General features: G+C 42.2%; 2 protein-coding genes across 5 annotated transcripts in view; one reads left to right on the top strand and one right to left on the bottom strand.

Annotated features, from left to right (window-relative positions):
* Positions 1 to 954: 954 nt before the first annotated feature.
* Positions 955 to 12309, top strand: NUP88 (nucleoporin 88). 3 transcript variants are annotated; one of them, XM_026063705.1, is made up of 16 exons: positions 958 to 1242; positions 1722 to 1847; positions 2062 to 2148; positions 2745 to 2942; positions 4023 to 4206; positions 4659 to 4809; positions 5863 to 5961; positions 6126 to 6216; positions 7219 to 7320; positions 8429 to 8587; positions 9042 to 9167; positions 9559 to 9624; positions 9860 to 9940; positions 10289 to 10415; positions 10936 to 11054; positions 12098 to 12309. In XM_026063705.1, the coding sequence occupies exons 1-16, from the start codon at positions 1169 to 1171 to the stop codon at positions 12159 to 12161; spliced, it is 1854 nt and encodes a 617-aa protein (XP_025919490.1). In that variant the 5' UTR covers positions 958 to 1168; the 3' UTR covers positions 12162 to 12309. The 3 variants fall into 3 exon arrangements, with proteins under 3 accessions (XP_025919492.1, XP_025919490.1, XP_025919491.1); XM_026063706.1 differs by having other exon boundaries at positions 960 to 1242; positions 2766 to 2942; XM_026063707.1 differs by lacking the exon at positions 9860 to 9940 and having other exon boundaries at positions 955 to 1242.
* Positions 12310 to 12559: 250 nt separating this feature from the next.
* The window catches only part of RABEP1 (rabaptin, RAB GTPase binding effector protein 1), a 51577-nt gene continuing 43845 nt past the window's right edge, over positions 12560 to 20291 (bottom strand). For both annotated transcript variants that reach the window (XM_026063588.1, XM_026063589.1), the window contains exons 16-19: positions 20214 to 20269; positions 19793 to 19891; positions 18849 to 18965; positions 12560 to 16718 (exon numbers count right to left, since the gene is read on the bottom strand). In XM_026063588.1, coding sequence (XP_025919373.1) covers positions 16617 to 16718; positions 18849 to 18965; positions 19793 to 19891; positions 20214 to 20269 — 374 coding nt within the window. In that variant the 3' untranslated portion in view covers positions 12560 to 16616. The remainder of the gene's footprint in view (positions 16719 to 18848; positions 18966 to 19792; positions 19892 to 20213; positions 20270 to 20291) is intronic.

Below are 20291 nucleotides of genomic sequence, written 5' to 3'. Positions count from 1 at the left end.
CGCAGCGCCGCCGCCGCCGCCGCCGCCCCGCGGCCGCCGCTCATCCGCAACCTGCTCTTCGGCCTCGACGGCGACCTCTTCCTCTGGGACGGCGAGAGCAGCGCCCTCCACACCATCGGCCTCCGCCGCCTCGGCGGCCCCGAGCCCGCGGGGAGGGGCCGTTACCGGGTGGGGACGAGATTGGGGGGGGGAATGTGGGGTTGCTGCGGGGCTAGAACCGGGGCTGGGGCGGGAGGGGATCGTTACCGGCAGGGGCTGGACCGGCACCGGCACCGGGGCGGGGAGAGATGGAGATCGTTACCGGGAGAGACCGCGGGAGGGGATGGGGATGGGGATGGAGATCGTTAATGGGACATGGGGATCGTTACCGGAACGGTAACAGGGGCCGGACCGGGACCGCACGCGGGGAGAGGAGGGGAGGTGGAGGTCGTTACCGGAGAGGCCGGGGATGGGGACGGGGATCGTTACCGAGGGAGAGGATGGGGAGGGAGATCGTTACCGGGACATGGGGGGTCGTTACCGGCAGGGGCTGGACCGGGACCGGAGCGGGGGGTTGGGGGACAGAGGACACAGGTAGAGATCGTTACCGGAGAGGCCGGGAATGGGGAGGGGGATCGTTACCGGCGGGGGCCGGGCAGCGCCAGGGCCGGGCCGGGGGGAACCGGGGCCGGGCTCAGCGGCGAGGGGCTGCAGAGGGTCCTGCTGCCTCCTGGGTGTCTCCCCTGCCCCCGCTTCGCGCCCCCGCTCCCGGGTGCCCCGTGTCACCGAGCCGCCACAGCTCCCTGGTGCAGGGCTTGCGATAAAGCCACCAGCGAGGAGCACGCCCGTGCCGGTGCGGCGGCTTCGCCGTGGCCGCGCAGCTGCCGGACGCTTTTCGACGTGGGGCCTTCGCTCAGCGAAACCGATAGATTTGGCAGATGGTGGTGTGGCTTGAAACAAGCGTTATTTATTGCTCAGCACCGCATAGCCCGTGTGTACATCACTGTGCCAGCTGGATATGCTACTAAATACCGAATGCGGTACTTCCATGAGCACGATGGTTTGCGTTTAACTGTAACACTTTTATTTTCAGACTCTTCTCTGCATAAATCCCCCCCTCTTTGAGGTCTATCAAACACTGTTAAGCCCCACGCAGCATCATGTGGCTCTCATTGGTACTAAAGGGCTCATGGTACTGGAACTGCCTAAACGCTGGGGGAAGAATTCTGAATTTGAAGGTGGGAAATCAACAGTGAACTGTAGGTGGGTAAGAGCTGAGGTGGTTAATGATATCCTGTCCTGCCGGTTGTTCTGTGACAGCCTCTGTGCTCTTCTGGCTGGATATGAAAGGCATTGGTTGTATCAGGGTTGTAGAGACAATCACAGACGCAGTTATTTTGGCTCAGGGGCTTGCCTTTTGGTAAATGACTATCTAAGCTTGTTGCAATTGGTGAGGAACAAGGTGTTTTTCTGTATTTTTTTCACTAAGCATTTTAGCACCGGCAGGTAAAAGCACATTTTGGGGTGGAAATGACAAAAGGCTGCAAGTTAAAGCTGTCCCTTCAACCTTAAGAATTATACAGCCAATGCCTTTGAAGCATTTTAATTGGGTTTCCCCTTCTTCTTGCCCCTACTTCCCTCTGGAAGTAGTAACCCGTTCTGTTTTTGTTTTGGGGATGGGGGAGTGGTTTTTGTTGTTGTTATTTTTTGGTAACATTGCATGCTTCTGCTCTGTATTACAGTACTATTCCTATTGCGGAAAGGTTCTTCACAAGTTCGACATCTCTGACTTTAAAACATGCTGCCTGGTATCCCTGTGAGACATTAGAGCCCCATGTTGTGCTGTTGACTTCAGATAACACTATAAGGTAAAACCTGTTTATAGTGGATCATCAGTATTTTTTTGTAGTAGACAGTCTGATTTTTCACTAGATATTTGCTCATTACCATTCTTACCAGGTTTACAAAAAAAAATTTGTGTGGAAGAAATTTTAGGCTAGTAACTACTGATGTTTCTGCATCAGCAGGGACACGTGCAACACTGACAACTGAATGAACATTGTTCCTGTTTCTTTCCTCTAGGATTTACAGTCTGAAGGTGCCTCAGACACCCATCAAAGTGATTGCTCTTTCAGATGCTGAAGAGGAGACTTTAATAATAAATAAAGGGTTTGTGTGGCTTCTTGTATTTTGAAATGCTTTTGACAGAATACTATCAAATGTGTTTTTGATGAATGAGTAGTAAATCCACTAGAAAATCTTCTCATGACTTACTGTTTTTTTTTCTCCTTCCTAGCACACTAGCTGCAACTTTTTTTGCCCCACCTTTCTAAAAAAAAAAAAAAAAAAGGGAGGAACAAACTGTACAGTCCAGTGTTTGCTGGCATTTGAAAAATATCCACATCTTAAGGATGTTGTGTAAAAAGGGCTTTTTGAGAGAGGAATGCAGAAAATAATCATCCTTTTCTTTTCTCCTTGGCCTAATCGAAAAGGAGAAATATAAGGGACTCTGCTGGTCAAGCCATAGGCTGATATATTACATGGGAAATACCAGTATGTCCCCTTGTATCCTGTGAAGCTGGACTGGCTGGTGAGTGTATTTCAGAAATGGGGCACAGGAAGAACGATGTTACCTGCAGGCTTTTGCTACTGAAAATAGGACATCAAAGAACTGACCGACAGCTCTTTAGCAGTAATTTGTCTGACAGCACATGCTGATGGACCTGGGTAAATACTTGTGTTCTCACAGTCATTGCTGACCTCAGGTTTTGTCCTGACATGTCCAGGAGAGCCTATACAGCATCGCTCGGAGAAACTGCAGTGGCGTTTGACTTTGGCCCGCTGGTGCCGGTGCCAAAGAACATAGTTGGACAGCGAGGGAGTGAAGAAGTGTTGGCCTATCCTCTGTACATCTTGTATGAAAATGGGGAGACATTCCTCACATATATCAGCCTGATACAGAGGTAGGCCTCACACTCATCCTCGCGTTGCATGTGGCGGTCGTATGTTTGTACAGTGCTTGGATTTCAGAGCCATCTCGCAGCCTGGCTCGAATTCTGGAATGGATGCTGGGCTGACTTTTATTGTATTGCAAACTGTTTTATCTTCTCTTGTGGCAGTGCTAATAGACTTAAATCCAGGAATAGCATGGCTTCCTTTTTTGATCCAGAGGTGAAGGGTGCAGTTTCTAGTGCTGACAACCAGCAGTCAATTAGCTATTGTCAGAAATCTGTAATGGAAATAAAAGATTGTTAAAAGATTGGTAGCTCTGACACACTGTTACATGTGTTTTGGTGCCTTCGGTTCACAGCAGTTCATTTTTAGCTTCAAAGGAAGCTGAATGAGTGCCAGTGTCATTTTAGGAACAGAAATATTTTAAGAGCATAGAAGGTTCTCATGTGTATCCCTTAATGAAAGGTCAAGAATTTGAATCAAGAATATGAGCACAATACAAGAATATATTTCATACCTCAGAAAATTGAAAAGATAGTGAAAAACTTACAAGTTAGATGTAGTGTAACAAAATTAAAATGTGGATGGTATTTAAGTTAGAAACAGCACTGTTTGCCTCTGCTTGGGAACTGGTGTAGAATTGAGGAGATCCTGCTCATAAGCAATGAAATGAGCTTAATCCTGCAAAAAGTTCTGCCTAGAGAAATGCTAGGCCAAAGAACACTGCTTGTAAGTGCTTTCTTAAGCAAGAAAATAACTGATTGATAAAGATAGTTATTTTGAGGTTTCTGTAAGTACTTTATGTATTCTTGTATGAAAATATTTCCTCTCAAATTTGTTGCAATGTAGCTTGGTTGCTTTTGAAGGATAAAATGTTATTACTGAGTTCCATTTTTTTCTCTGAGATCTCCATGAAGCAGATAGTGTAGGCTCTTAAGCTACAGAAGGCTGGATTGCTACTGCCTAACGGAAATTAAACCGAACTCTAACCTGTTTTTTGTTTTTTTTAATGATCCTTATTTTGTAGTTATTATCCAGCAAACTCTTGTAGGCAACTCTGGAGAACTCTGAATTCATCTTCTTTGTTTCAGCGCTGGAAATCTCGGCAAGCTGCTAGGCCCTTTGCCCATGCATCCTGCTGCAGAAGATAATTACGGCTATGATGCTTGTGCTGTCCTTTGCCTACCTTGTATTCCAAACATCTTGGTGATTGCCACTGAATCGGGAATGCTTTATCACTGCGTGGTACTGGATGGAGAAGAGGATGACGAACAGGTATCTTGTCTTGTTCTTTCTATACATATCTTTGTTTCTTCAGTCAAAGTTCCTGGTTGCAAGATAGCAGGATGCCTGGTAGTGAAAGCCAAGTGTCAAAGCTGCATTCTTTTATAAGGAAGTAGTGAGCCTTCCTCCTATTCCGGCCATGCCCTGTGATCACTGGGGCTTTTCTTTTAAATGCCAATTCTGTATACCTGCAGGGATATCAGTTTTTGATCAAACTTATTAAGAGCTATTTTAGAGACAGTCGTCTAAGACAAAAACTTATTATGGTTCATAGAGAAATGTAACTTCTTTTAAAGTAAAAGAATAAAGGGACTTTAAGTACTTTAACAATATATACTTGGGCAATCCTTGCCTATGTTATGTAACTCTTTTCCTTGATGTTATTTTTGCTGGCATTTCTATTTAAAGGATGTCTCACTAAAGAATTCAAATGCCCTTTACAGTCAGAAAAATCTTGGGACCCAAGATCTGATCTTATTCCTTCACTGTACGTGTTTGAATGTGTCGAGCTGGAACTTGCACTGAAACTGGCATCAGGAGATGAGGAAGAGCCTTTGGAGTCTGACTTCTCTTGCCCAATCAAACTGCATCGAGGTAGGTTGTGATTCAGGCACGTGCTTGTTGGCTTTTACATGCTTTATTATTTCATGAATTTAGGATCAGATTATCACTGGCCTCAGGCAGTGGTATTAGAATAAGCATTTGGCTGATGTCTTCATTAAAGCTGGGGGAAATCTGCTGAGTAAAAGGGGAATTGTCATAAGACAATCTAGAGAGTGCTGAAACTTGCTCCCAAAGTAGGTGTGAGCGTGCAATGCCTGTTATCTCCACTCCATCTGTTGTTCCCCCGCCTTTTTTTTTTTTTTTTAACCAATTGCTCCATTAAAAGGAATAGCAGAGTAGTGTTTTATCCTCCTTCAAAACAGAAATTGGCTTAAATCTCCTGATGTAAAATGTAACTACAAGGTGGTGTTCATACTTCCACAGATGTATGAAGAGACGGTTGGAAGACTTGTTTCATAAATGGGATCTGGAGGAGTGGGGCAAGGGTTGCAGGTCATTAAAAGAAAGAGCAAGCCTGGGACATGCTGTAATGTTTACTCAAGGGCAGATTATATAGGATCACATAATACCAAACTCTTTCAGCTGCAGATTATAAAGTAGAAGTTGTTGCATGTGTGATGATCTACATATGTAAGCAAGTAAGTGATATATCTGTGGGATGGTGATCCTGTAGGAAGAGCTAGTATTTTTTTATTAGAGTAACTGATGTAATTGTGAGGCAGGACAAATGGTTTGGGTCTTTCTGAACAAGAAGCTTGTCTGAATGCCGGTCTGCTGGCTTTAACTGATCTTCCCTTTAAAATCCAGCGGATTGTTACAGACAGCATTGTGTGATACAAGTAGTTCTAAACAATTCATGAAAGAGTTTAGGCACTTTAAGTTAATTTATCTATGTGTAGGACTGTAATAATGTGTATAATTCATCTAGCTGGGTTTTTGGACAGGGATTAGTTAATACTTGTAACAAGATGCTAATGCTGACTGGACGGTGGGCAGATACACATGTTCAGCAATTTGGGTTTGCGGGATGAGATTTTCTCAATTTGGTGTCTTTTCTTAATACATTCACTGTTTAAATTTCAGATCCTAAATGCCCCTCTAGATACCACTGCACACACGAAGCTGGTGTCCACAGTGTTGGGTTGACGTGGATCAATAAACTTCACAAATTCCTTGGGTCAGGTGAGTGGCAAGACTTCATTGCATGTGGAGGGAAGTGGTTACCATCTAGACTTCTGCATTTTTCTATTAACAAATTGGTGAATATGTGGTTAATTCCTAGAATATGTATATTTTACCTTGCAAAGGGAATCTAATGCATTCTGACAAATCTGTCGTCTTTGTAGATGAAGAAGACAAAGACAGTTTACAAGAGTTGGGAGCAGAACAGAAGTGCTTTGTTGAACATATTCTTTGTACAAAACCGTTGCCGTGCAGGTAAAAAACAAACCCTTTCTATTAATTCCACATCAGTGAGTTCCTATGCAAAATATTTGATATGCCCCCTTCTGCTGCATTCTCTCTATTGAAAATAATAACTAAGTAAGCTTAACAGAATTCAAATAATCAATATGTGCATCAGGATTTGTAATGCACAGTCAGGGTCATTAGGTAAATTCCTAAGTTACTGTCTGAAAACATGTTGAAATAGCAGAAATTGTTTTCAACGCCCCAGTGCAACTCTGGGACCTGATTTGGCTTTCTTAAGAGTCTTAACGTTGACATGTTCCTTTTGTTTGTATGATGTTAAAGATGAAACAGTGCCCTAAAAGAACATCTGATTTTGAACTCCTGAGGTACCCCAGTCTGGTTCAAGATCAATTATCTGCTGCACTCTGTAATGTTTATCCATCTATCTATCATCTGCTGTATTTTTTGGCTTTAATAAGGCCTAATCATTAGTATATAATGCTACGTATTAAATATAATGTATGTTTATTAATAGATGCTAACCCTCTAAAGGGCTCCCTAAGTCAGTGCAGATGGCAGATTCTGATGGTGTTAGTAGTTACCTGAGGACAGGGCATTTGAGCCAAAATTTGAGGATCACTAACTGTATGCAGATTATCAGTGTATAGGCAGAAGTGGTCTTGCCTGAGAAAGTATATGTGCTCTGCATTAGAAGAGTGGAGTAAGGTTTTTCTCTAGGCATAGATCAAGGCAAATTCCCTTCTGTTTCCCAGTTAAGTGGTGTGGGTGCTCCCTCTCCCTGGATGGATGGATGGATGAGGTTTCCTTGTGTTTTCCTTCCCCTTCCAGTCAGACCGTATGAGATAAGAATAATTATTTTGCAATGATTTTGCAGTTACCTTAATGAAACATGTCTGGTTTAAGGTGACTGCTGTAGATAAGCACATTTCCAAAATGGTGAATGTGCACAATAACTGCAGCCACAAAGAACCTGTTTGAGTCAGTAATTCATGTGTTTTCTTCCCTCAGGCAGCCTGCTCCTATTAGAGGATTTTGGATCGTCTCTGACATCTTGGGGCCTACAATGATCTGCATCACAAACACCTATGAGTGTATTACAAGGCCGCTCTTGTACGTGGGTCTTAATTGGATTGAAATCCATGGTTTTAACTGAGCTGTGCAGAGGTGACTGTCTTACAAAATGGATCTCAGGATTTTTTTTATTTTTTTTTGTCCTTTTCCTCTTAGACTTCTGTACCTCTCATAATGCACAGATGTTTTTCTACTGAACACTCCCTGGCTGAGCTCTGAAGTGGTCTTATACTAGTTATTTAATATTGATAAGGTGGTTGGGGGTAGGGTGGGGAGGAATGTAATTAATTTGTATCACTCTTAATGCATATTAGCATAGGAGTTGCATCAAAAGATTCTTGACATTCTTGACATTATTATTGGGTGGTTGTTTTTTTCTTTTAATTTTTATAATCAATCTATCTGGAAATCTGGAACTCCTTTACAGACAGAGTAGTGCAGGATTATGTTTGCATGAAGGAAAAAAAAAAATGGGGGTCTTCAGTTGCTTTAAAGTCATGGCATTTTATTGTGCATTTTTAAAGCAACCTTTCTTTCCTTTATGTTTGGGGTTGTGGGGGAAGGACATAGATGAGTTCAGTGAATTTGCTTTTGCACAGGTAAGTGAACAAACACTACATCTTTGGAGCTATTTTCATGTGTTTGTTACTAAGAACACTGCAGGTACCTTCAACAGCGCTAACTAAGGCTTACATTAATGTACAGTCAGGTTCTCTTGCAAATTTTTTTTTTTTTTTTTTCAAAAAAAACCCTCTTTCTGCAGTATGCTCAAATAGCTTTTCTTACAGCTACTTAAAACCCCACTTATCTCAAATTATATAGGCAGGAAAGGGACCTGGCAGGCTGCTTGGAAAAGCTGATCATGCTGCCATGTGAGATCCTGCTTGCCTTGTTACCGAACTTACTTCCCTGTGAATAAACAGATACTTGCAATTCCTGCCCTTTTCCATTCTGTCCAAGCAGAGGAAGGTGGGTCTGCAAGCTGTACCAAGCTTGTCGAGAGCTGGCTTTAGTGCATCATTGAAATAATTGTTGGAACACTTCCGACTTACTGCTATAATACATGGATGAGTTCCTTAGCTACAGCACAGTTTAAACATTAGTTTAAACACTATGAAAGTTTTCTACCGTTGATGTGCTTTGGCAGAAGTACAGTCCATCCTGCATCCCCACCTCTGCTGTGTACTAGAGAGGACAACGATGTTGCAGTTTCCCCTCTCCGGATCCTGGCCGAATCACAGCATTCATTTGAGAAGCATATCCGAAGCATCCTCCAGCGCAGTTCTGCCAATCCCTTGGTTCTGAAGTAAGTAAAAACCTTTTCCTAGGGAAGCTGAAGAGGGGGAGATGCCTAGGAGTACTGTGTGTTCATCGGTTTCGGATCAAACAGCATATTAGCTTGGGCATAGCTAGTACCAGGGGGCAAAGCTCCTGCAGCCAACTCGTGCCTCTCTGTCTGTACAGGCGGGCCATAACATCATGTAGCAATTTTGACGGGAAGGGACCTCAGGAAGTATCTTTGTTCAGCCTCCTGCTCCAAGCAGGGCTAACCTCAGTGCTGGATTCAGTTGTTCAGGGCCTCATCCCATTGGGTTTTGAGCATCTTAAAATATCTTGGGATTTCCTCAGTAGGAAGACTGCTTTATAGCTCCTCGTTTCCACCTCTGAGCTGAAGTCCTTATCATACATAGTGTACATGGCTTATCCTTTCAAAGGAACATGCACAAGTAGGATTGCAAAAAACTGTCTCATATATGAAGGTCTGCGGATAAAGATGCTGCTCCTCCCCCTGAAGAATGCCTCCAGCTTCTCAGCAGAGCCACACAAGTGTTCCGAGAGGAATATATACTGAAACAAGATCTGGCAAAAGAGGAAATTCAGCAAAGGTAAGACAAAAAATCATAAGTACTGTGCACTGTCTCTGTGGAACAATGTCACTAAGTACTCAGCATTAAACCTCCTCTGCTGGAATAACTGTTACAAATAAGCAAAATCTATTCTGTGACTCCTACTCCTGTAAGACTAATGGAGTACTAAAGTTGAAAACAGAATTACAAGAGAAAGCAGGGGGCGGGGAGGGGGGACTAGTGTGATATCTTGTTGTAGCTGATGGGGGAAAGAAAAAAGTGAAAACAAGCACCTAAAATACTTCTCTTCTGATGTGGGTGAATGGAGTCATGAGCATTAATCACTTTCTGTGATCCTTTCTGTGTAGTCTAAATCCTGATTCAATTGGATTGTTATGTATGGTTTTGTTTTATTCATATATTTTTTAAGAGTGAAGCTGCTATGGGGACAGAAAAAGAAGCAACTGGAAGATCTCAATTACTGTCGAGAGGAAAGGTGTGTATAATCTCTGGCTGTTTTATGAAGTCAAATACCAGAAACCATGCAACTTTGTGCAGAAATAGAGTCTTGTCTGAAAGAGCTGTCCATGAAGTGAATGTCTTACCAGCTAGAATTAAGCATGTAGGTTCATTCCCTGCTCCAGCCTTTTCAGGCTCCTTATCCTGTTTCCATGTACAGCCTGCCTTGCATGTAAATCTTTAGTGAATAAACATTTTTTACTTGCATAAAGGAAAAGTTTGCGGGAAATGGCCGAGCGCTTGGCTGACAAGTACGAAGAAGCCAAAGAGAAGCAAGAAGATATTATGAACCGGTGAGTGCAAACTGCCCTGTTTCATCACAGATCACTTGCTGTAATATTAAAATTTGCAGATGTGGTAGAAGAACAGAGTAAGCAGAAGGTGCCACACTGGCTTGTTAGAAGGCTAACCTCTGAACTTCTCTTTGGTAGAGCTTCGTAGTTATTTTTCAGTACTACTGCAGGTCCAGACTGAGTCAGCTTGCTACTCAGAAATGCTAGGTGAGGCTAGCTGAAAGAGAAAAGTCCGAAGGCGAGGAAAGAGTGTCAAATGCTTCACGAGCATGTGCAAGACTGTAGATGTCTTGGCATAACTGGTCCACTAGTGTTAATTCAGCAACATTTCTTGTTTTGTACCTGAAGGATGAAGAAAGTGCTTCGCAGCTTCCACTCTCAGCTTCCAGTTTTATCAGACAGTGAAAAAGATATGAAGAAAGAATTGCAGACAATACATGACCAGCTGCAGCACTTGGGCAATGCTATCAGGCAGGTGAGGTAACAAAAGACCTGGGTGGTAGATTATTGACACCACTTCGCTCGCATTTAATGATCACACTGAGTTAGCAGAATATGGTCCTTCCAGATAAAGCAATTTTGTGCTTTTGCTAAATTAACAGCATGTTAAAGTAACTGCTGAACCTTTTTAGTATTATAAGATATAAGCTACTGCAACCCAGTGTAAACCCTAACAAAGTAAGTCACTTAGTCCCAGCACTGGCTTTCTCATCTCTTTGTGGGAGGCAGAATGAAAAAGGAAGCAGATTTTAAGTGCATTTTCTACTTTAATTTTTTAATCCTAGGAGAGAGGGATGCAAGCTCTAAATCAATTTGTAAAGTCTTGTTGGTTTGCCCCTCAACAGTATCCTGGTACTTTAAGCAATGGGATAGTAATCACTTGCTACCTATCCATATTTATTGCAATAGGACACGCCAGTTCGTAGCTATAAAATGCTTTCACTCAGGCAAGCAGCAACACTGACCAGGGTCTCCATTTTGTGCATGACTTCTAGGTTAAAATGAAAAAGGATTACCAGCAGAAAAAGATGGAAAAGGGGACCAGTCCACGAAAACCCAGCATCACCCTCAGTGCCTACCAGAGCAAATGCATCCAAACCGTTCTGAAAGAAGAGTAAGTCAAAGCTTGGATCTTCCTATAGACTTCAGGTGCTGACACTGATGTAAGCCAATTCCAAGCAGGCTATAGGTGTCCATTAGTATTTTTCTAAGAGGCTTTTTTTCCCCCAAAAAAAGGATGCAGGTAAATAGCTACACAGACTTCAGAAATCTGCAACATCTGAAATACAAAACTGAAACAAGTACCCTCAGTTCTTAGGGAAAGGATGCATGTCCAGTTAATACAGCTAACCTTTCTGCCCGATGAATTTTTTGCAGCTTGGAAACAGTCACAAAACTGAGTCAATGCTATTCATAATTGGTATAGTCAGTCTGTCAGTACAGGCGTAGGTGGTTTCAAGTCAAACATTAACGAATATCAAATGCTGAAGAATATCAATCTTATACTATTCTCAGAATGGACAACTCGCAGACATCAATAGTAGGAAGGAATAGAGATGAAGTGCTACAACCACACACCAAATTCATTAAAGTGCTTGTTTTTCCTAAGTTAGGGCAAGAGATTTTTATCAAGCTGTACTTTTGCTGAAACACTGCTGTGGGATTTAAATATCACCAGTTTTCAGGAGTGAATCTCATTGATGCTGACATAGAATTTAAGGGAGACCTCAGACAACTACTTCGGTTCAGTTTTATGCCACTTAATCCACCTAGGACAGTATGTACCCTTTCTTTGTTTTATTTAGCTACAGCTGTGCAATCCTATTCAAATTTCTACAGTGTAATTTAACCCTTATGCTGCATGAGGGGGCTGACTGATGTGCCAGCTGGAGCTTGTAGGGCTTGTCTTGATGCATAAAATTAGCCAGCTTGTGACAGCAGCAGTGGCCACCTTAATGCTGCTATTAAAGTAAATCTGCTTCAAGTCTGCTTTTTCTCTGAGAATCCTTCAGCAGCCTGTATCCAGCCCATCATTAAGGAAATGGCTTGCAACAACATTCCCATTCTCTGCTTCTAAGATACAGAAGTATTTTCCTTCCTGATTGGTCTCAAACAAAAATGACTTTCAGCCTTTGACTTGAATACATTTTCTTGCAGGGGAGAACACATAAGGGAAATGGTAAAACAGATCAATGACATCAGAAGCCATGTGAACTTCTAACACGTCCGTGACTGCATGAGCTTTAATTTTCCTTGGTATTCCTCTTGCATATTTAACATTTGTAAGTTGAATAATAGGCATTTTACTTATTCATATTATTTTGTAAAGATGGACTATGACATAAAATACTTTTGATAAAGACTCCTTACATGCTGTGGTTTTTTGTTTGTTTTTTTTTTTTCCTGGAAGGAGATTGTGCAGTAGGTATTTTAAAACACAAGTATGTTATAAGTCAATACTTACAGCTGGCCCGTTAGTGTGGAAGGGTATTACTTCCTCCAGAAAGCTCCCTAGGGTTCTTTTGGGAGGCGTTACCTACCACTGGTCCATGGCATGGTTACTGCTGGGGAGGCCTGTGGCAGAAGGCAGAGTACAAAAAACCAGAGAAGCACACACACTTCAGCAGCTTTTTTTTTTTTTAATTTGGAACACTTTCTTCATTAAGGACACACCTTCAATACAGTTAACAAATGGTTACACTTGAATTCTGTAGACAGCAGAATTCTACATCCACAATTGCACAGGACACCAATGGCTTGGTTCACTGGAATGCAGTATTAACTTCCAAACACTCAGTTTGCCTTTATCAAAAGATGGCTCTGGAATATCTCTTGAAATTAAAAGGCCAATTATTTCCCTGCTGTAGACAAACTTTAGTGGGCAATAAATAATTATTGTTGCTTCCCCCCCCTCCCTTAAAAAAAAAAAGGTGATATGGTCAAGCTCAGTTTTGAAAAGTAGTACTGCACTGCTACAAAAGTGGCACAGTAAGAGGTGCCAAAATAAAGCTGTAAGGAAAGGAAGGCTGTTATTACCGGTTAGGTAACAAGGTTACCAGACATGCTGCAAGAACACCTTTGTACAGATTAAGACTATACAAGTATAGGAATGCATACAGAACTTGATCTTGTCCCTTTTACAGTCTACATGAACAGAATCCAGTTTTCTAATCCACTTGCCCTGTGTATTGTAGCCGACATGACAGGTTAGACGTAGTGCTTAAGACTCTCTAAGAAGTGAGGAGAACCGACCACCCTACTCAAATCAAGCCCCAGAATGACACAAGCTGGAGAGATATCATTGCTTTTCCCGGATATTTTGTGAGCAATACCACCATAATCCATCCAGTGAAGATCTACTTCAAGAGCTTTCACTTCACTTAATTTACACTGTTTTGAATTTGCTCTACAAATTTGGCACACACTTCTTTAAAGGCCACTTCAAATGTCTTATGTCTGAGTTCAGCAGAAGCTTGAGCTACTGCTTTTGAAGCTGTGCTCTCCTTCCCCAGGAGGGAGAGCCCCTCAGGGTAAGCAGGACAGCTGCTTGTAGTGAGCACATCTCCCACCACTTCTGTGAACAGTCAGGTTTCTAGTTATTAATTAAGCACAAACAAAAACAAACCCTCAACCCTAACGTGCATGAGTTGTTGAAAAAGGTCACTCTTACAGTTCCATGCTAAAACTGCCATAGCTAGTACTTAAAGAGAACTAAAGACGTTAGGGTGTATGATGGACTAAAAGGTGGTAAAAAGGAAAACAACCATACCATAATTGTATACCCTTCCTCTCCAGATCAAAAAAGAAGTTACTCCACTGCCCCATGCAGTGCCTGGTTTAAAAGCAAGGAAAACAGCAGCCAGCACAGCCCCTTCCAGCTAGGTTCAGATCTCGAGTCCCTTCATGCCCTACCACATACGCCTCCAGTCTCCTCAGACTAGACCAACAGGCCATCTCCTTCCACTGAGAAAATACACAAGCATGCACGCACACACACACACACACACACGCAAAACACCAACCTGCAATTGCTGTAGCTGCTATGGCGTTTATGATGATCCCAACCTGATCGCCCACTCGCCCGTTTTCCCTACGGACTACAGAACGAGACCTTGCAGCCACCATTTGCAGTCTGACGGTACCACACCAATATAAAGCCACGTACACAGTTTGTAGAGATACACTACGGAAACACCACACCAACCCCATGCTGGTCAAAACAATCTGAAATGGTCAGCTAAGGCCATGGTTGTTCAAGTCTGCGTGTGGCAAGCTTGGGCTGCTGAGAAAGGGCACTGACACCTAGACCCAAAAAGGATGCAGAAATGCCCTACGGCTGCTTTCCTTGCTCCCTTGCCCTGGCAGGACAGCCTGTGCCCCTGCTAAAAGTTCTTTTTCCGCACAGGTCTTCAGGTGCATTTCCTCAAGTGTTCAGCTTGCTGAAGAGATTTATATGTTTGTTGTAGCTTTGCCGTAAAACAACAGGCTGCTTTAAGACACTGCTGCGCAAGTTAAGTATCAGTAACCAGCTAAGAGTTAGTTTTCAGGAAGGAAGGGAATATAGGCAAAAGCTTTTTCAGTCTACAGCTCCTAATAAAGGTCTAAATTTTTCCCATGCATATCCACAAAAATAGGACCCTATCCATTCACAAACTAAATGCAAAACATCTGGTATTTCATTTTCTGCATCAGGAGGCAGCTGCTGTCACCTCACAGTTCAGCAAATATTGAGAAAGGTTTAAAAAAAATTCCTGTAACAGCTGATTGATAAAGAACCTAAGCCACATTTAACTGAATTTCACTTTGAAGTGACATTAAGTGCCATCTGAAAGATGACAACTCTGCCATCTATTAGTCTGGTCATTAGTAACATGGGATTACAGGGCTTCTGGGTGTCAGGACTATGAAAGGAATTAATTCCTAGGGTGAATAAAATGCTTTAATTCTAGCATTAAATGACAAGCAATTGAGCTCGTATGCGCTTTTTTTTTTTTTTTTTTTGGCAGTTTAAGGCATTCCTCTTCAAGACCTACTGGTTCTAATTTTATGTTATTAGCAGGATTGACACTGCTAAAAATAGGATTTAAGCACCTAAAAAATAGTCATACGCATTACCGTTTGGAGCATTTTCTGTTGCTTCTGGTTTTCTTTGCCACCTTCAAATCTGTAGCCAAGTATGTAAAGAAAAATAAACAACGGAGGCAAGTCTAAGTTATTAATCCTGGACAGTATTGAGCAGCTGCCTCAGTTTCCTTTCTTCTATCTGAGTCATAACGAGAGGCCAGTTTAAGAACTCGCTTTGCACCACCACTATTACCACCACCCGACAGAAACCACTGCCATCCAACTGTGTGCATCAAACTCCAGGAAACAGAGAAAAAGGAGGAGGAATGGTCATGTTAACACCGTATATTTATATAACAAGAAACCCAAACCTAGCACCTGATCAATCACAAGCATTTCTTCCCTCTGCTGTTGTGTCACATAGTGTAACTTAAATGTATATTTATAGAAACAAGAGACAGTGTAGGAGTCACCTCTGAGCAATACCATGATACCATACTTTAAAGTAAGAGATGCACTGTACTTTTCAAACTAGAACCAGCAGATTAATGCAGCTCCAGCGCATTTTGTGCTCTATGATTGAGAATGCAATCACTGGTTTGTGTACTACTAAATTGACCCAAAGGAGGTGGGTCAAGCTGACTTTCCTTCATTCACAATCTTACCTTGACAGTTCTGGTCCGGTGCCATCCACCGCAGGAAAGCAGACCTGCATAAACCCCAGGCCAACGCGCAGACAACACGTAGGGTTTTTGCACAAAGATGGGATTACAGGTACTGCTCAGCTTTAGAGATGGGAAAGCACCGGTTGTAATTCCATGTTTTAAATTAAATTTGTGAAAAGAGATTAAAAAACAGTGCATTTCTTGTGCTTTTCTTTAAATATGAGAATTCAAAAGGAAGAAGTTCCAGGAGCTAAGTTCTCAGTACATTTTTATGGTTTTTTGGATTAGCATTTATCTGTTCAGGAGACACACAGCTCACTCATGTCCACCACATCTCAGCAGCACTCAGATTCTTCAACACAAAGTCAATGGTAAAAAAAGCACTGAAATAAGATCAATATCCAGTGTCCTGCTAATAAAGTCATATTTTAATATAAAATATTCATACAGCATACTCTACACCTCATTCTCTCTGCTAGCTGAATACTGTTACTGACTATTCAAACAGAAAAACTTCAACCACTTTGCTCTTCAATGTTTTGGAGGGACAATATGGTTTCCAGCAGCTACTTTGATCACAGTAGTGGGGGGGAAAAGGAAGGAGGGAAAGACAAGGGGTAAACGTTCCAAAAATCTATATTAGGTTACGAAGTTGGCTGAAAGAGGGGAAAGTTTTTCAGAACGTAAGGACTGATCCCACTCAGTGGAACACGAAACACCACACTCATTAGTGTTTCCATTAGAAAGTTCTCCTTCCTATACTGCAAGTCACCCTTGTGCTCTCTTCCTGCCCAGTACGAAATCTTCTCCCCTCTAGAAACAAAACTTAGTCATTGCTCCCCTCTGTTGTCTTCTGCTCTTTCGGTTAGAGTTAAATAATAATTAATGTTGCTATAAAGATGAGTTAAAAACCCCAAATGCAGCCTTGGAGCTCGCTCATCAGGGTGTCATGTTTCAGGAAGCTGATTAATGTCCGTCAGTTTTGTGTCATTCAGGATTGCACGGATTCTCTCCAGGGAATCTGCCTGCCGGATCCGCTCCAGCTGCACCTACAGAAAACCAGAAGACACAATGAGCTAGTAAAACGTACCGATGCAATACCATAGACCTGTAACCTGACCTGAGCTGGCAGGCAAAGTTAGACAACCCCTGGTACCTGTGCAAGGAGAAGCAGTATCAAATTATCATTAGCTGAGAAATGCAGGGCTTCAAGAGGTACAAATTTAAGACCAAGAATGGGGGGAAAGGAGGACAGAAGACAGTTGCGTGTTTAAAATAAAAAACAAATTTCTGGGTGCTGTCTTATTTAATGTTTCATTTGTTTTATTTAACGTTTCATGTTTCATTTAATAACCAGCCACTGTCAGCACACTGCCCAGGGCACGGGGAGGAGATGTGTAAACCATCGTGAACTTTCAGGGAATGGACGTAAGGCAAGTACAGACCTAACTGACACAGGCCTTCAGGTGTCTTGAGACCAAAGTTAAAATGCTTTTGGAGGAAGCTTTAAATGTCCCATCTTCAGGCACACTCCTGTTACTTGCTTTTCTGATAAATGTCTATGTTCAAGACACTGAAAAAGTGCCCAGCAGAACCACATGAACGTGAAGAGATGACAGCCTGGGGGGGGATTTGAACTTTCACATTCTTTGCATTAGGATCCAGGCTTTCTGTTGACAATTTCAGACTGGTGGTTAATTGATTTTCATCTGCTGCACTACCCACACTCAGCCCTTCCTCTCCATCGCTGATATCTACCTTGGCCAGTCGACACCTCATGCACAAGTGATATGGGCCCAGACTCTCCACTGACAAGGTCAGGAAAGGAAATCACCCTTCCTGGCTATCAAGAAACCAAAATCCTCATTTGATATATGGTAATCTCTCCTCTCGTGTATTATGCAGCAGGTCTTGTACTACCCTCAGTGGAGACAGCACCTAAACCATGGCTTGTTAGAACAGCTAGTCTTTCAGCGTGTCTTAGCACAGGGCACCAAAACCACCAGCTCCTAAGAAACTAACCTGTAGTGACCGCCCAGCAGCAGGAAAGACAAAACGCGGGGGTACACCACCCTTACTTGTAGGTCTACTAACGTACTTGCAGATTTTGAAAGAGAGCACCTCACATCTTCAAAGCGGCGTGCATGTTTTTGCTCCAAGAGCTGCATGGTTAACCGTCCATGCAGTGCTTTAAGGACAGAGGATAAGGACAAACAAGAAGCAATTTCACTAGCCAGGACTATTCAATAGTCTCCTTTGTACTACCTACTTCTCCAGAAACAGCCAGAACAAAAGCGGACAGTTCTCTCTCGTCCATCCAGCTAAACTCTTGTCTAGTAAACAATCTCCAGTGTTCCTGGTTTTGTTTTCCAGATAAATCTGAAACACTTGACTATAAAAATTTGCATTTTTAATGCAAAATAGGGGGGATAGGGACAGAAAATTTTAAAAACAGAGACACTGAACATGAGCTGAATCTAACCTGGCTCCCTGAGGAGAGTCACCCCGCACTCTTTCCAAGATTGCCTCTCCCTTGGCTCTCTCGATAGTCAGCAGAAAGAGGGATTAACCTGACAAACTGAAATTAGCCTCAATGACTACCCCTGCCCAAATTCCTTCCTTCTGCCTCATGGTGTCTCAATGCCAACTACAGGTTCCTACTTTTTAGAAGAAATACAAGGAGAGCAACAGCAACAATGGCAAGGATAAGACTTTTAGATACTCTAAATAGAAAGCAGTAAATAGAAAATGAAGAAGCAGCTTCATATATTCAGAGCAAACAGGGCAAGTTCCTAACTTTGTACTCAAATATTTGCACCATGACGCATTGCTACGAGAAGTGACATACTGGAAGAACATCATGAGATGGACAGCGAAATGCTGGGGTCTCACGGCACCATTACTTATGGCTCTCTATAATTCTGTTTAGTACAGTAAGTGTGTATTTTTGCTGATGAGAATGAGTTGGAATGAAGTAATCAGACACAATAAAATGCCCAATAGGCTTTAATACTATTTTATACTAGGAATACCTGATCAGTTAATTATGCTAATAACTCTAAAGATTGTTCATAAATACTGACATAAGACAATTTACAACCCTATTTCTTGTTTACACAGCCCTGGAGGAAGTAAAGGAACAGAAGCAGCACCTTACAAACTGATTGCGCTTCCCTTACCTGAAGCGTCTGAGAAAGCTTTACAAAATCTCTCTGCACTTGCTCACTGACATCCAATTCAGTCTGCAACCGCTGAGCTTTATTCTTCTCTTCAAACACCAGCTGTTCAAGGTTTGCCTGAAGACAAACAGATTCTTTAGGCTATACTTATACTGAACACAAAAAAGAGAAGAGAAGCTTGTATAAACTGATTAAAGCATGATATTAGAAATGAGGATGCCTGGTTATACTCAAGACTCCTGGCAAGAAGTTAAACCAATCACTCTCTGCCTCAGTTTTCCTACCTGCAAAATAGGGGTTACTGCCCAGCAGACAAGTCAGGATTAAATTGGTTAAAACGTGAAAAAGTACATTGTCTTCTAAGGACCTCAACCCCCTCCCCAGCAGATTTCTGAGTTTTAACAGAGCCTGACAGTAGATGGAGGGAAGTAATCTACTGGTGAAAATGTAATTATCTTGCTGTCTGAGTTTTAGTCAAAAAATGCCTTGGGGGGGGAAGCAGAGAGAGAGAGAGAGAGAGAGAGAGAAAATCAGACCACAATTAATTCATCCAACTGCCTGAGTAGGGCTCTTTCCTACAGCAAAAGCAAAATACCATTTATTCAAAAGTCTCAAGGGATTCAAAGCAGAGTTTGGTTAATCAGGAAGCTTTTTATATGCAGAAATGTTACTGAAGCCTAACTTTGGAAGACGTCTCCAAACCAGAACAGATAATCAAAGCAGCAACAGTTCAGATCTGCTGCTTTACAAATCCAAATACACAGGGACTGGGATAGAGATTTCGGCAGCACCCCATGGTGACTACTGCAGGTGACCATTGCACTGTCAGAATATTAGCTAACATTCAAAAGTTTCCTTTTCCATTCCTATGTAGTAATACTCTTTGACCACTAGTTTGATCATCAAAGATGCATATCTACTTAATAGCCAGACACCACAGCTACCTTTGCTGCTGTCTCCTTCTTCAGCTGCTCTTCCAGAGTGTTTTTTGTTTCCTGCAGACTCTCCAGCTGCTGTAGGTTTTCCTGTGAAGAACTTTCCAACTGCATAATTAAAAAAAAAAAAAAATCTGACACTTTAATTTCACACAGTCCCTCTGTACAGGAAGCATCCAGCCTGAATATCTTTCCCAGGGCTTAAAAATACTTAGAAAGACATTCAAATAATCTCTGTCTCTCTCTCCAGCTTTTTCTTTCTGAAGCTGGAGAGAAATGGCCAAAGGTGATATTTAGGTTACAGATTATTAGGTATATTATTAGGTAACCTAATATTTAGGTTATAGAAGGACATTAGATTACAGAAAAAAAGAATCCTATTGTCTTTGTTTAAACACACACACAAAAACACAGTGAAAGGACTCCTTACCTGCTCCTTTTCCACTTTTATTCTTTCTAATTCAGCTTTTAAACTAGAAATGGAAGCTGAAAAACAAAAATATTAAAG

Source organism: Apteryx rowi, unplaced genomic scaffold (genome assembly GCF_003343035.1).
Source record: "Apteryx rowi isolate R43461 unplaced genomic scaffold, aptRow1 scaffold_20, whole genome shotgun sequence".
In the NCBI taxonomy this organism is placed as follows: Eukaryota; Metazoa; Chordata; class Aves; order Apterygiformes; family Apterygidae; genus Apteryx; species Apteryx rowi.
This window is presented reverse-complemented; position numbering and strand designations above follow the sequence as displayed.